Source organism: Scyliorhinus canicula, chromosome 18 (genome assembly GCF_902713615.1).
Source record: "Scyliorhinus canicula chromosome 18, sScyCan1.1, whole genome shotgun sequence".
Classification (NCBI taxonomy): domain Eukaryota; kingdom Metazoa; phylum Chordata; class Chondrichthyes; order Carcharhiniformes; family Scyliorhinidae; genus Scyliorhinus; species Scyliorhinus canicula.
Genome location: NC_052163.1, coordinates 125,152,506 through 125,167,916, shown reverse-complemented (window position 1 = coordinate 125,167,916; position 15,411 = coordinate 125,152,506). Strand labels below are relative to the sequence as shown.

General features: G+C 46.2%; 1 protein-coding gene across 4 annotated transcripts in view; it reads left to right on the top strand.

Moving 5' to 3' along the window:
* The window catches only part of LOC119953674 (transducin-like enhancer protein 1), a 187,872-nt gene that overhangs the window by 160,336 nt on the left and 12,125 nt on the right, over nucleotides 1–15,411 (top strand). For all 4 annotated transcript variants that reach the window (XM_038778186.1, XM_038778185.1, XM_038778183.1 and 1 more), the window contains exons 17-18: nucleotides 6,499–6,646; nucleotides 9,331–9,481. In XM_038778186.1, coding sequence (XP_038634114.1) covers nucleotides 6,499–6,646; nucleotides 9,331–9,481 — 299 coding nt within the window. The remainder of the gene's footprint in view (nucleotides 1–6,498; nucleotides 6,647–9,330; nucleotides 9,482–15,411) is intronic.

Here is a 15,411-nt window from a genome sequence, read left to right as displayed (position 1 = left end):
CTGGATGGTGGAAGGGTTTTTTGCACTTTCCATTGTGTGCGCTTCTCCAGTCTATTCAGAGATGATCTGAGGAAGCACTTAGTGAAATGAGGATGGATGTGAATCATCATAAGCTGCTTTATTTCACAGGCTGCAAGTGAACATATAGAGCAAGTTATCGATTCCCTCCAAACTATCAATGCAACTCACCTGGGCACAATAATACAAAGCAATGAAAACGCATTATGCTCAGTGCATCACCTTAATTGTTTTAAAATAGCTACCGTTTGGTGGTCATGACTGGCAGCAAACTCCTATCTTTGAGCACTCGAGGATCACAACCAAAAAAGAACAAAGAACAATACAACAGAGGAACAGGCCCTTTGGCCTGTACCAGTCATGATACCCATGTCGATGCTACCACCAAGAAAGCACAACAGCTTCCAAAGTGCACCTATATTTCCTCAGGAAACTAAGGAAATTCGGCATGTTCACATTAACTCTTACCAACTTTTACAGATGCATCATAGAAAGCATCCTATCTGGCTGCATCACAGCCTGGTATGGCAACTGCTCGGCCCAGGACCGCAAGAAACTTCAGAGTCGTGAATACCGCCTAGTCCATCACACGAATCTGCCTCCCATCCATTGACTCCATCTACACCTCCCACTGCCGGGGGAAAGCGGGCAGCATAATCAAAGACCCCCCCCACCCATCTTACTCCCTCTACCAACTTCTTCCATCGGGCAGGAGATACAGCAGTCTGAGAACACGCACGAACAGACTCAAAAACAGCTTCTTCCCCGCTGTTACCAGACTCCTAAATGACCCTCTCATGGACTGACCTCATTAACACTACACCCTGTATGCTTCATCCGATGCCGGTGCTTATGTAGTTACATTGTATATCTATGTTGCCCTATTATGTATTTCCTTTTCTTTCCATGTACTTAATGATCTGTTGAGCTGCTCACAGAAAAACACTTTTCACTGTACCTCGGTACACGTGACAATAAATAAATCCAATCCAATCCAACCTTTGCCAAAACCACTTCTGAGTATCTTGGAATCAAGGACCACAGCGACCACATCACGCAATGGGCGTGAGATGTTTTATCAGTTGCTGAGACAGACTAAGAAATGGCTTGTACTTGGGGAAATGCGTATCCCATCAACATTTAGTCATCTTAACTTTCCACCACTGATCTACCATCTCAACCCTTTCAGGGTGCTGGGCAGAGGGGAATGGTCAATCCTAAATCATGAAAATTGGATTTCATATTAATTTCTAACCAGCAATCCAATTTTTTGAAAGCTAGACATTCTGACAGCTGGTAATCAGCTAGTGCATAGAATCTTTAAAGTGCAGAGGAAGGCCATTTGGCCCATCGACTCTCCACCGACCCTCTGAAAGAGCATCCTACCTAGGCCCAATCCCCCACCCTATCCCCGTAACCCCATATCGTTGGACACTATGGGGCAATTTAGCACGGCCAATCCACCTAATTTACATAATGGACTGTGGGAGGAAACCAGGCCACCCGGAATAAATCCACACAGACACGGGGAGAACATGCAGACTCCGCACAGACAGCGACCCAAGGCTGGAATTGAACCCGGATCCCTGGCACAATGAAGCAGCAGTGCTAACCACTGTGCCTCCATCGCTACAATAACTATGTTTTGAATTTTCTCCAAACTTTTGAATGCCTTTTCATCAGATCCGGAGTTCTGTTGAAATAATGACCACTGTTGGAACTGTCTGTGCTAAACTATTGTCTGTGTCCTTTTATAAACCCTAACAAAATGTGTATGATTCTTGCTGCATCACAGACCATGGTTAAATCTACATGCATAAAATATAAATGTGTGGATTGAAGATTTGAGTCCTCATCACTATACACCCACTCAATTTTGCATTTTTTTTTCAATAAGAAATCCACTACTGGCTGTTTTGCAACATCATTGAAGTTGAATTGTATCCTCAATGGCTCATTTTTAAATGTGCCACATGTTTTTGTACTGATGCATTGCCATCTTTATCTGTTCAAGTGTCTTCTATCAGTGATATGTGCGTGGTAATGCAAGTTGAGGTTTTTTTAGTTTGCTGGGGCAGATGTGTGGATATCCAATTCCTGCCAGTGCGTGTATTGTATCGTAGTTAGGTGTATTTGGGTGGGGGAGGAAGAGAGAGAACACAGGTTGGGGCAGAGAAAGGAAGCGAAGGGTCTTCGGGAACGAGGAGAGAGAGAGGCGGGAGGTCGAGAGGGCCGAAGGGAAGAGAGAGAAGGAAAAGGTGGTTTATATAGGTTGCTGCTGGTGTGAAGAGGTGCAAAAAAATTCCAGTGACCATCTTATTTGCCTCAGGTTCCATAGAATTCCTACAGGGCATAAGGAGGCTATTCGGCCAAACTTTAACTGTGTCCATTCCCCTGCCCTATCCCCGTAATTCCATCTAACCTGCACATCTGGTGCTCGGGGGCTGGTTTAGCTCAGTAGGCTAGACAGCTGGTTTGTGATGCAGAACAAGGCCAGCAGCGTGGGTTCAATTCCTGTACCGGCTGAGAATTCTGAATTCTCCATCCGTGTACCCAAACAGGTACCGGAGTGTGGCGATTAGGGACTTTTCACAGTAACTTCATTGCCATATTAATGTAAGGCTACTTGTGACAATAAAAGATTATTTATTTTTATCTTTCGACACGGGCAATTTAGCATGGTCGATTTATCTAAGCTGCAAATCTTTGTACTGTGGGAGGAAACTGGAGTACCCGGAGGAAACCCACGCAGACACATGGATAAAGTGTAAACTTGCCGGAATTGCTCCCGGGACCCTGGCGTTGTGAGGCTGCAGTGCTAACCACTGTGCCAGCATGCCAGATTAAAAACACAGTTCCCTGGTTTACCTCTTTCTACGCTTCTTGCTCAGTTTGTCCTCGTTTGTGCACGGAGCTGCTTTTAACAGCTGAACTTGGCAACACAGAGCCACTCCTGCTGGATTGATCTTGTCTTTTCCCTCTTTTGCTTTCTTTCCCGAACTGCGCTGCCCAATTAGCTTTAGCTTGCGTTTCACATCTTGGGGAAGAAAACATTTGTAGATAGCTCGTAAATAAGGTGAAAATTAGGGGCTGGTTTAGCTCACAGGGCTAATTGCTGGCTTTTAAAGCAGACCAAGCAGGCCAGCAGCACGGTTCGATTCCCGTACCAGCCTCCCCGGACAGGTGCCGGGATGTGGCGACTAGAGGCTTTTCACAGTAACTTCATTGAAGCCTACTCGTGACAATAAGCGATTTTCATTTTCATTTCATTCATTTCATTTTTCAAAATGATGATCTGCGATTGCACAAATTGATGATGAAGGTTTCTCAGAGGAGCAAGTTGTGAATTTTGAAGCCTACATTGAATGTGTTTCTGAGAAAATAATTCACTCTGCGCACCTATCAGTGCTTCTGTTGTACAGTTATTGAAATTGTTTTAGTAATCAATGCTTTGCAGGGCAACGGCGCAGTGGTTAGCTCTGATGCCTCACGGTGCCAAGGCCCCAAGTTCGATCCTGGCTCTGGGTCACTGTCCGTGTGGAGTTTGCACATTCTCCCCGTGTCTGCGTGGGTTTCACCCCCACAACCCAAAGACGTGCAGGGTAGGTGGATTGGGCACGCTAAATTGCCCCTTAATTGGAAAAAGTGAATTGGGTACTCTAAATTTTTTTTAAAAACTAATCATTGCTTTACTTCTTACTCATTAATACAGTATACTTCCTGTTGAACACGTTTGGTTGCCATAATTTCAAGACCACAAGTAATTTGTCATCGGGTTATGACACAATCATTCTCTCTTTTTTTCTTTCCATCCCCCACCTTACTTATGCCTTTCCTGCAAGTTAGATCGGGTTCTAATAGTTGGTCAAGTAGACACGTGCTTGGGCCTGATTTTAGAATCCTGTCTGCTCCTTGGAAACCTAAATACGCAATCACCCACGATAAACTCATTCAGCCACAGGTGGCCATGCTGCACCTCTGATGGACAGTAATTAATTTTTTTGTTCATTCAATGGGGTGTGGATGTTGTTGGAAAGGCCATCAATTACTGCGCAGCCCTAATTATCCTCGAGGAGGTAGTGATGAACCACCTCTGTAACCTCCTCTGCGAGGTAACCACATCTGCACCCTGTGCTTTGAGCGAGCGACGGTGAAGGAATGGTGCTACAGTTCCAAGATGGTATGCGGCTTGGAGATGTGCTGCCCTTCGTCTTTTGGATAGTAGAGGTTATGGGTTGGGAGGTGCTGTTGATGAGTTATATTATAAATATGGAACCTGGCGGGACCCAGCCTTAGAAGCAGACTGATATTATGGCACAGAAGCAGGCCTTTTGGCCCATCTCATCCATGCCATTTTCTGCAGAGCAAACTAGTCCGTTCTGTTCTACATACTGTATCCCCGGAGCTCTGGAAAGTTATTTCCCTCAAGTGGCCATTCGATTTCCTTTTGAAATTGTTGATCACCTGTTTCCACAACCCTGGTGGGCTCCGAGTCTTTCCCACTCTGTGCTTAGGGAGTTCTTCTTGACACCTCTTGCCCAAAATCTTTCAATCTATGTCACTTAATCCTTGTCCCATCAGAAAGAACTTTTCTTTCTCGATCTACCTACACCTGTATTAACAGCATCTCTGTCAGATCTCCCTTCGACTTCCTTTACTCCAGAGAGAATAGCCCCGGCTTTTGCTGCCTAACTTTTGACGCCAAATTTGCCCAAACATTCTGGTAACTCTCCTCTGCGCCTTCCTGAGGACCCTCTCATCCTCCTTAAAGAATGGTGGGCAGAGCTGGGCGCAGTACTCTTACTTGTGGTCCAACCAGAGCTTTATCAAGGTTCAGCATAACTTCCCTGCTCATTGCACTCATTACCTCTCTTTATGAAGCGCAAGATTCCATGTGCTCTGCTTATTCCTCTCTCTGCTACCTTCATAGAACATTACAGTGCAGTACAGGCCCTTCGGCCCTCGATGTTGCACCAACCTGTGAAACCACTCAAGCCCATCAACACTATTCCCTTATCATCCATATGTTTATCCAATGCCCATTTAAATAGTGTTGGCGAGTCCCTTACTGGTGCAGGCAGGGCATTCCACGCCCCTACTACTCTCTGAGTAAAGAACCTATCTCTGAAATCTGTCCTATATCTATCTCCCCTCAGTGTAAAGCTATGTCCCCTCGTGCTAGCCATCGCCATCTGAGGAAAAAGGCTCTCACTGTCCACCCTATCTAATCCTCTGATCATCTTGTATGCCTCAATTAAGTCACCTCTTAACCTTCTTCTCTAATGAAAACAGCCTCAAGTCCCTCAGTCTTCCCTCCATACCAGGCAACATCCTGGTAATTCTCCTCTGCACCATTTCCAATGCTTCCACATCCTTCCTATAATGCGGCGACCAGAACTGCACGCAATACTCCAAATGCAGCCGTACCAGAGTTTTGTACAGCTGCAACATGACCACATGGCTCCGAAACTCAATTCCTCTACCAATAAAAGCTAACACACCGTACGCCTTCTTAACAACCCTATCCTATTTCTTTGGGCTCCAAGTTCTGTCCCTGTACACATTTTAAAATTGCGTCAGGCAGCACGGTGGCACAGTGGTTAGCACTGCGGCCTCACGGTGCCGAGGTTCCAGGTTCGATCCCGGCTCTGGGTCACTGTCCGTGTGGAGTTTGCACATTCTCCCCGTGGGTTTCGCCCCCACAATCCAAAGATGTGCGGGGTAGGTGGATTGGCCACGCTAAATTGACCCTGAATTGGAAAAAATGAATTGGGTATTCTAAATTTATTTTTAAAAACAATATTTTTCCTTTTGGAATTTTTCAAAAAAGATGAGTTGAGAATTCTATTTAGAATTGTACACAAATATCAAATCAGCCCTCACCACTCCATCTCCCTCCAATATTTTAACAATTTCTTACCTAAAAAAAACAATATATTGTTCCCAAAAAGCTATGTTGATGCAGTGCCTGCAGTCCATGTTTGAGAATTCCTCTGAGGTTCTTAGAATTGTGTTTGATATTGCAAGTTCCAATTGCGTGGATAGTTCTGGCACTTTATACATTTCAACTCTCTTGACCCTCCCCAACCCCACACGTTTGATCTCTTGTCGTGCAGTCTGCAGGAGGCAATAAGTAGGGTCAGGCACTTTTTTTTCTCTCTGCAGTCAGAAGGGGCAATTTTCCTGGACGGTACTCTTGCTCCTCCTAGTGGTTGGAGGAAGTGATTTAGAGAACGACTTGAGAGATTCCCTAGTGAGCTGAATAAAGATAGAAGTGGATATTTTGGCAGGATTGTGTAAACTGTTGGTATTTGCGCTGTGTACTTTTGGTCGGTGATCATTGACTTTCAATAACTTCCTTCCAGGAGTTGGTATTCGGCTTTGGGAATGCTGTACGTCAGTGTTGTGAAGTTGTTTCTATTATATTGACAATTGGAATGTTATGTAAACTCTACCTCTGATTTTATTTTTAAAATTCAGGCAGTTTCAAGGCCACTCTGATGGCGTCAGTTGCACTGACATTTCTAACGATGGGACCAAGCTATGGACTGGAGCATTGGACAACACGGTCAGGTGCTGGGACCTGAGGGAGGGACGTCAGGTGCATCAACATGATTTTGCATCACAGGTACATCATGCCTGCTGGCTAATGTGAGGAAGCTTGTTGCTGAAGTGTCTGCTCCTTCTTGCCCCAATCTAGAATAATCCTAGGTTCCCTGAGCTATGTGCTATTTCCTGACTAAACCTCTCTCAATTGTGCTGTAAGCATGTTGCTAGGTGATGGAGAAGCCTGAGGGGGACTTTTTTTCCCCCACCCTTTCATCGTGACGAGATTCTGGCCAGTGCCCATCTTGAGGTACAGCTAGGTCAGAAACAAGATGGTTATTGAGCCCATATTCAACCATTCTGTGATGTGATGAATTGGGGTAAAATTACCACGTTTAGTAGCACCATAGATCTTCTTTCTGCTAGACACATGTCCACATTGGTTAGATTCTGTGGTAATAGTAAATTGTGGATTAATTGACATGTTTTTTTATTCATTCATGGGATGTGTTTTATTCATTCCTGGGATGTGACCATTCCTGGCAAGGCAGCCGTTTATTGTCCATCCTTCATTTTCCCTTGAGAAGGTGTAGTGAATCTCCTGCCTTGAATGTTCCTGCCCATGTGGTATAGGGAGGGAGTTTCAGGATGTTGACACCGTGATGGAACGGTGATCGAGTTCCAAATCTGAATGGCGTGTGACTTGGAGGGGACATGAAGGTGGAGGTTGTCCAAAGCACCTGTTGCCTTCGTCATAACAGGTGATAGAGTTTGTGGGCTTGGAAGGTCCTTTGGAGAAGCCTTAACAAGTTGTTGACGTGCATCTTGTACATGTCATAGCCACTATCCGCTGGTGCTAGAGGATGTTTTAAGTTGGTGGATGGACTGCCAATCAAGTGTGCTGCTTTGTCCAAGGTGGTGTTGACCTTCTTGTGTTGCTTGAGCTGCACACACCCAGGCAAGTGGCATATATTCCATCACATTCCTGACTTATGCCCTGTGGATGGCGGACTGGCTCTGGAGCGTCGGCTGCAGAATTCCCAGCCTCCTGTAGCAACAATGTATATATGGTTGGCCCAGTTAGTTTTCTGGTCAATTGTAACCTTCCGAATTTTGATGTTGGGAGATTCAGCGATAGGAATGCTGCTGAATATCAAGAGGCGATCATTTAATTCTCTTCCGTTGGGAAATGCTGTTTTGAGAGGTCATGATTAGTTTCTATCTTGGGAGATATCTTCAGTGAATTATTTCACCACCCTACTTTATTAAGAGTCTAGATTCCCACTCCCAATACGCAGAGAGTAATTAAAAAGAGGAAATATGCTGTCGCTTGCTCCATTTCATTTTGGTACATCTGGTCTACAGGGCAAGTAGCTGTTTTGATCAATCTGTTTGATGGGTTGAGGGTACAGTTTCACCCCTGTTTTTGATTTGAATTTAGCGACACCACAATTTCAGGCCAGAATGGTGATGATTGGTTAATCCTTCCAGTCAATTATGTTGCTGTTAATGATTGGTATTGAATTTCTGCACAAACATTTGTATCATTATTCAAATCCACTCTGCATTTTGTTGGAGAAACCATCTTGCTTTAAACAGGGAGGTGTTAGCCCCCTGATTCAGTCATGAGCTCCGTCTTGTTGTGGTGCATACAGCCTCTGGTGTATACAGCCTCTACATTTAAATAGACTCTGTGGACTGTTTGCTCTGCAGTGCAGCTTAAATAGATTCTGTTTGCTTTTTTGTTTGCTGTAAAATGGACTATTTGTTGTGAGACTCGTTGGTTGGCACTCTGTTTATTTCCGTGCCCAGTTCTAATCATGTATTGGAGATTGGGAACTGGCCATATAGTAGCCTCCAGTGAGAATCCAGATCCTAGGATTCTGCAGATCTGATGAGCATTGAAATCTGTCTATTTTTCACTTCCAAAGCATTGGAGGACATCAGCACCGCGCTCAATCTCAGACTTGAGGCGTTGCTTCCATATTTAACTAGACCTAAGGTCTCCTAACCTTCTGAAGATTTGGAATTGTGTTTATACCAGATTGTTTCAATGATCAGACATTGGTAGTAATTAGAAGGTGCAAACAGAAAAGTGACACAACATCATTTGAAATGAAGGCACCTGACCCGTATTCCCCCTCCGTAGCTGACAGTTCCATGATATTGGCTATACGGCCATATTTTATTTCCTTTGACAGAGAGGTTGTACGTATACTTTTAATGCTACCGTTAAAATATTTGCTCCCAACTCATTTGGGCTAATTCCGATGAACTGGTTTTGCAAACCACGAGGAAGGTTCTTCGCAAGTTTCTTCATCTAATCAGTCACTGCAATGGCCTAAAGTTTATTCTTGGATGCAAATTATAGTTCTTGAGACATTAACTTCGCTTTCCATGTCCTCTTTCGCAGTGGGGGTTGTCTTATTTGTTAATGTGCCCAATAATCCAGGAATGCTAATCCAATTGTGTCTTTGGGTTTGATGGGCCCTTCGAGATGCTGTCATCATAGAAAAATCATTGAATCTACAAAAATGAAGGTGCTCTGAGGTGGTCATCGCAATTAATGCAGATTCTGTTTCTGATATCAAATAAAGACTTCTGCTTTGATAACACTTCAGCAATCTATTTTATCGTTCACTTGAATTCTTCCTGTCCGCTCCTGTCAATACACGTCTCTCCCTGCACGAGGGGAGACTATTGTGTGTTAAAATGAAAATCTAACTCTTAACACATTTTTTTTCCCCCCTCTCTCCTCTTCCCCAGATTTTTGCACTAGGATGCTGCCCAACGGGGGGATGGCTAGCTGTCGGTACGGAGAGCAGCAATGTAGAGGTTTTACATGTCAACAAACCGGATAAATATCAGCTTCACCTTCACGAGAGCTGTGTTTTGTCGCTCAAGTTTGCCTATTGCGGTAAGAACTGATGCTGCGATATTGGAACTGTGGAGGCCATTCAGCCCGTCAGCCTATTCCACCATTCTGTTAATTCATGGCTGATCTGAATCTTCAATCCCAACTTGGTTCCATGATCTTTTAGTATCTTAACCTGTTAAAAATCTATCCACCTTGGTTTTAAAATTTCCAATTCGCTAAGGGCTGGATTCTCCGTCCCGCGACGCCCGGATGGCGTTTCCCGATGGGACAGAGAATCTGGCGTCGCGCGTGTGGGGGGGCGACCCAACCGCGATCCTCCAACACCCCATTGGCACCAGGACCGGGGCCCACGACCATGTGCCAGCAGAGGATGTAAATTAATTCAAATGGGTCTTAATGATCCATTTAGCAGGCCCCAGCGCCCTGTGCTCTGGTCCTGCTTGATTCTCTGGCCCCCGGGTCTGAGAATCACGTGGTCACGGATCACTTGTGGTCACTACCAGCGCGGCCCTGGTGAGGTGGGCCATAGGGTTAACTAACCCCTTCGGGGAGTTGACCCCAGGGTCCATCCGAGGGCCACCACTCCCAATGCACTATCTGCTCGCCCCTCCTCTACCAGACTCCCCCACCCGCCCTGACCCCCTAACTGAAGGAACCCACCCCCACCCCCCAAAAAAGAGGCTCCTGACTGGAAGCTGGAGAGCAGTCCAGACAGGGGCAGTGAAAATAATTACTGTTGTAACACTTTTTAAAATAGAAATTTAGAGTATCCAATGCTATTTTTTTTTTCAATTAAGGGGCAATTTAGCGTGGCCAATCCACCTACTCTACACATCTTTTTGGGTTGTGGGGGTTAGACCCATGCAGACACGGGGAGGATGTGCAAACTCCACATGGGCACTGTTGTAACACTTAACCTGAAAGTTCCATGTGCCCATTCCTTGAAGGAGAACAGCTGTGACCTGTGTTTCAACCCCACAGAACCATTAGCTGCAAGCCATTCACAAACTTTTTAGCAGTGGGCTGTGATTGACAGCTTCCACAAACTAGCTGCAGCTTCGATTCATTCATCTCCCTTCATGGACAGTGGTGAAACCCCAATGTTTACAAACAATGACCGCATCAAAGAGAGGTAAGTGCATTGCAATCACATGCTTGAGTTATTGGAATGCACTGAGCACCCAAAATAGCGGCCCAATAGCGGGATCCCCTTGTATTCCTTGCCATGCATAAATTTGCATAGTGAGGGATACTGAATTTCATCCCGATCTGCACTCCAAGGGGGATTATAAAACGGGTGCAATTCTCCTCCGGCGGGGGAACATGGGGCTGGATTCTCCTATTTTGAGGCTATGTCCGGAGGATGTATCTGGTTTTACGATGTAAAAGTTGGTGCCGTCCCCGTAACGATGCTCCGACCTGTGAGGGGCTAGCAGCCGCGTCACGCAAAACTCCTGCCAGGACCGTGACTGTGCATAGCGACGACCTGCAGCGGTCACGCTATACAACACGGCGCCGGCCGTGCATGGACCCAGCCTGCCAGATAGTGTCCCCGTGGACCCCCCCCCCCCCCGACTGCGGCGGCGCAGGACACAGTCCGCAGCTGCCATGCCGGGTTCCCGAAAACTGAGACCACACGTCCACTCGGCCAATCAGGAGCGGGCATCGAGGGAGGGCCTTCAGGTAACGTCCTGAGGCTGTTCCAATGGTGTGCGGTGTACTCCTCCGGGAGTCTCCGTTATACCGCCGCCTGGGGGTTTCCTGACGGCGTGGGGCTGCCCCACAATGGGGAAAGCCCATTGACCGGCCGGCGTAACGGAGAATACCGCCGGCCAGTCGGGATGGGAATGTGGCACGGCGGGGCCGAGAATCCCGCCCTCCGTTTTGGGTGGGACGGAGCATCTGAAAACAGGCGTCTCCCCGATTCGGTCGTAAACAGGGGTTCTCCACCCGATCGCTGATTACGATATCCGAGGAATGGAGAACCCCCATAGTCTCCCAAACGGAGAATCCACCCCTTAGATGCAACAATGTGGGGAGAGCGTTCCAGGTTTTCATGATACTTTGTGTGAAGAAATGCTTGTTGACATCGCCCTAAATGGCTCAGCTCTAAATTGAATCTTATGCCTCCACATTTGGATATCCTGCCCCACTGCCAGAGGAAGCGGATGTTCTCACTTTACCCATATCAAATCCTTTGATCATCTTCACCTCAATCAGATCATGCTTTGATCTTCTCAACTTGAGGGAATACAAGCTTAACTTGTAGAACTTGTCCTTCTAACTTTTTTTTCTAAATTTGGTATACCCAGTTCATTTTTATTTCCCAATTAACTGCCAATTTAGCGTGTTCAATCCATCTACCTTGCACATCTTTGGGTTGTGGGGGCAAAACCCACGCAAACACGGGGAGAATGTGCAAACTCCACACTGACAGTGACCCAGAGCCGGGATCGAACCTGGGACCTCGGCGCCGTGAGGCAGCAGGGCTAACACACTGCGCCACCCTGCTGCCCACTTGTCCTCCTCTCTTAACTTGCTCAGCCCAGATGTAATTCTGAATCTGCTCGGCAGCCTTTCCAAGTCCAAAATCTCCTTCCAGAATGCTGTTTTAAGAGTGATTTTTACCTTGTGCCTTTCACCTGTGGGGAAAGAGCATTGAAACTTAACTTCCATTAATTGGTGCTTTTCTGTTCATTTGAGATAATTCCCACTGATTAAACTGAGCTGCTTATAATGTGGGTTTCTCTAAACAGCAGGAAGGCAAAGATCTCTGGGAGGTTTACTGACTATAGCCAATCCATTCTAATTTTCACTGAAATTGCAGAACTCTATTTCTCCCACTCATTCATTCTGTTGCACCCCAAAAGAGGAAAATCTTCCCAAACATACATCCCATAGTTTTTAAGTCGGAAAATTAATACCCTCTTATTACACCACCTCCTCCACAGAATAATCTCGTCGGAGAGACCCTGTATTGCCGATTGCAGATTAAAGCTCTACAGCTATTCGTAGGGGAGGCGGGGGATTTGTAGTTTTTTTTATTGCCGGGCTGGGCAGGGCTGGTAATTATTGGCTTGGGCTCTTGTCGGTGATCTCACGGGGCCTCCAATGTTCAGAATTGTGCTATTTCCAGAGATTGAAATGGGCAAATAGAAGATGTGTACCTGGGAACCATTTGGAAGAAAGATTGTACATGTCTTGTATGGCCCCTAGCTGTTTGTGTCCTGCTGATTAGCTCTTCTCAGTCTGTTAATGGCTACAAGACTGACTTGAGAGGTGTTGAGGGGGGGGAGGTACAGTGTCTATAGGTCAAGGAATAGGTCCCCTGACGGGCCCATTCATGCATTATGCACTCTAATGGGCAAGTAAAGTATTAGAATCAATTCTAATGTTCTCCATAGCCTTGGGTTTTCATTATTAACCTCAGTGTGCATTGTGACTAGACATGACGAGTGATTTTAAAAGTGGTATGCAAGGACGCTGGAACTTGACCCTCATAGAAGATAGAACAGACCCACTTAAGCCCTCACTTCCACCCTATCCCTGTAACCCAATAACCCCTCGTGACTTTTTTGGTCGCTTCGGGCAATTTAGCATGGCCAATCCACCTAACCTGCACATCTTTGGACTGTGGGAGGAAACCGGAGCACCCGGAGGAAACCCACGCAGACACGGGGAGAGAACGTGCAAATTCTGCACAGACAGTGACCCAGCGGGGAATCGAACCTGGGACCCTGGCGCTCTCCACTTGTGCTACTGTGCGGCCCTCAGTAATGTCAAAATGCATTCTGCAAAACTGCGCCAATTCTCACCCCCTTTCTCTATGCAGAATAAAATTAAAGCTAGAACGGAATGTATAACATGGGGGGGGGGGGGTGCAGAGCAGAGGGGGGAGGGAGGGAGCAGGAAAGAATAGTCAAAAGGGATCTGAAGCGGTCAAGATTAAGGCAAATTCAGAATTTTGGGCTGCAGCTTAGTTTATACAAATGATCGGACTGAACGTAGGTGGTGAAAAGATCAGATCTGAAGCAGAATGAGTTGAAGCTAGCTGACTCCTCCCCATTGTGCTGTGCGACATTTGAACAGCAATGTTGTGCACGTTTGATATCCTTTTCTTAAAATTTAAAGTCCAATTCAGGGGCAATTTAGCGTGGCCAATCCACCTAAACTGCACATCTTTGGGTTGTGGGGGTGAAACCCATGCAGACACGGGGAGAATGTGTAAACTCCACACGGACCCGGGGCAGCACGGTGGCGCAGTGGTTAGCCCTGCTGCCTCACGGCGCCGAGGTCCCAGGTTCAATCCTGGCTCTGGGTCACTGTCTGTGTGGAGTTTGCACATTCTCCCTGTGTTTGCGTGGGTTTCGCCCCCACAACCCAAAGATGTGCAGGGTGGGTGGACTGGCCATGCTAAATTGCCCTTAATTGGGAAAAAATGAATTGGGTGCTCAAAATTTATAAAGAGAAAACTCCACACAGACAGTGACCCGGGGCCGGGATCGAACCCGGTTCCTCGGCGCCGTGAGGCAGCAGTGCTAACCACTATGCTACCGTGCCACCCTGTTATATCCTTAAGCTTTTAGTGAATCATGCATGTAAATGAGCATGTGAAAAGTGTGGTTGTGATACAGATCTCTGTTCAGGAGGTAAAGAGAGTACAGCATCTTTTCCTGATTAAGCACAATGGCCCTGAATTTACATCACCTGATTCCGAGCATGCAGATGTTTGCTGATTTAGCCTGTTCCTTTTAAAGGGGCCTTTCACCCCTTGTAACATAATAAGTTGCCTGTATCCTACAAGGCCTACGAAGTGACCATCACCAGTCAGCTAGAGTGTTGATTTGTTGCTTTTCTTTAAAACAAAACGGTAAATGGTGAAACCTTCGGTGTAAAGCGAAGCAGGAAGTGGGAGAACTCTGCTCCGCACGTGTTGAGTGATTTGTTTTTTTCCCCCTATCTGCCACTAGAGGGAACTGGCACACATCACCGATCATTCCAGTGAGCAAAACAAACATTTATGAAAGATGTTTCTTCCACATCCATTAAAATGAGGGACTGTCTTTAAATAGGAAGATCCTTGGCTGGTGTGCCTGCAAGTTATTTGTCGTTAATTCTGTTTTAGGCAATTATATATTTACTGCGCTCTGTTTATTTCATTTGTGTAAAGCATTTTTCTTTCAACTGTCACTTAAAAAGGTCACTGGATTTAAAATTGCTGAAGGACCAAAGGCTGTGCATGGCCCAGTAATTTAATTAATTGTACACTTCAGGTTAATTAATTACATATAATTGTGATTGCAGAATTGCCTCGCTTGTTTACCTCCCATCCTCCAACTCGCCCCCCCACCCCCCAGATTCATTTCGACTCTGCTACAGAGCTGTGTAGCCAAGGACACTGTGCTTCCTACATTACTGAACTAGTTGCAATTTTTCAATTAAATCATTAGCCCATTTGAAATGGGTTGCCACCCTAAACTTTTCAAGTTTAAAATCTTTTGGGATGTGTCATTTGACTTTTAAAAAAAATATGTTAGTGGTAAGAATGAGATGGGATTCAAATGGAATTAACTGAGGGATCTGGGAAAGTGCAGGTCGATGTAGCCAAGATAGAAGATCAGTCAGATCTTGTTGAAGAGCTCAGCAGGGATCGGGTCTAAACGGCCCACTCCTGCCCCACTGTTTATGGTCTTACAAGACAGTGGTTGGCACTGTTGCTTCACAGCGCCAGGGTCCCGGGTTCGATTTCCGGCTTGGGTCGCTGTCTGTGCGGAGTGTGCACCTTCTCCCCGTGTCTACGTGGGTTGCCTCCGGGTGCTCCGGTTTCCTCTCACAAGTCCCGAAAGATGCGCTTGAATTGGACATTCTGAATTCTCCCTCCGTGTACCCGAACAGGCGCCGGAATGTGGCGACTCGGGCCTTTTCGCAGTAAAATATCCCGGCCCCGGGTCACATTAACATTGCAGTGT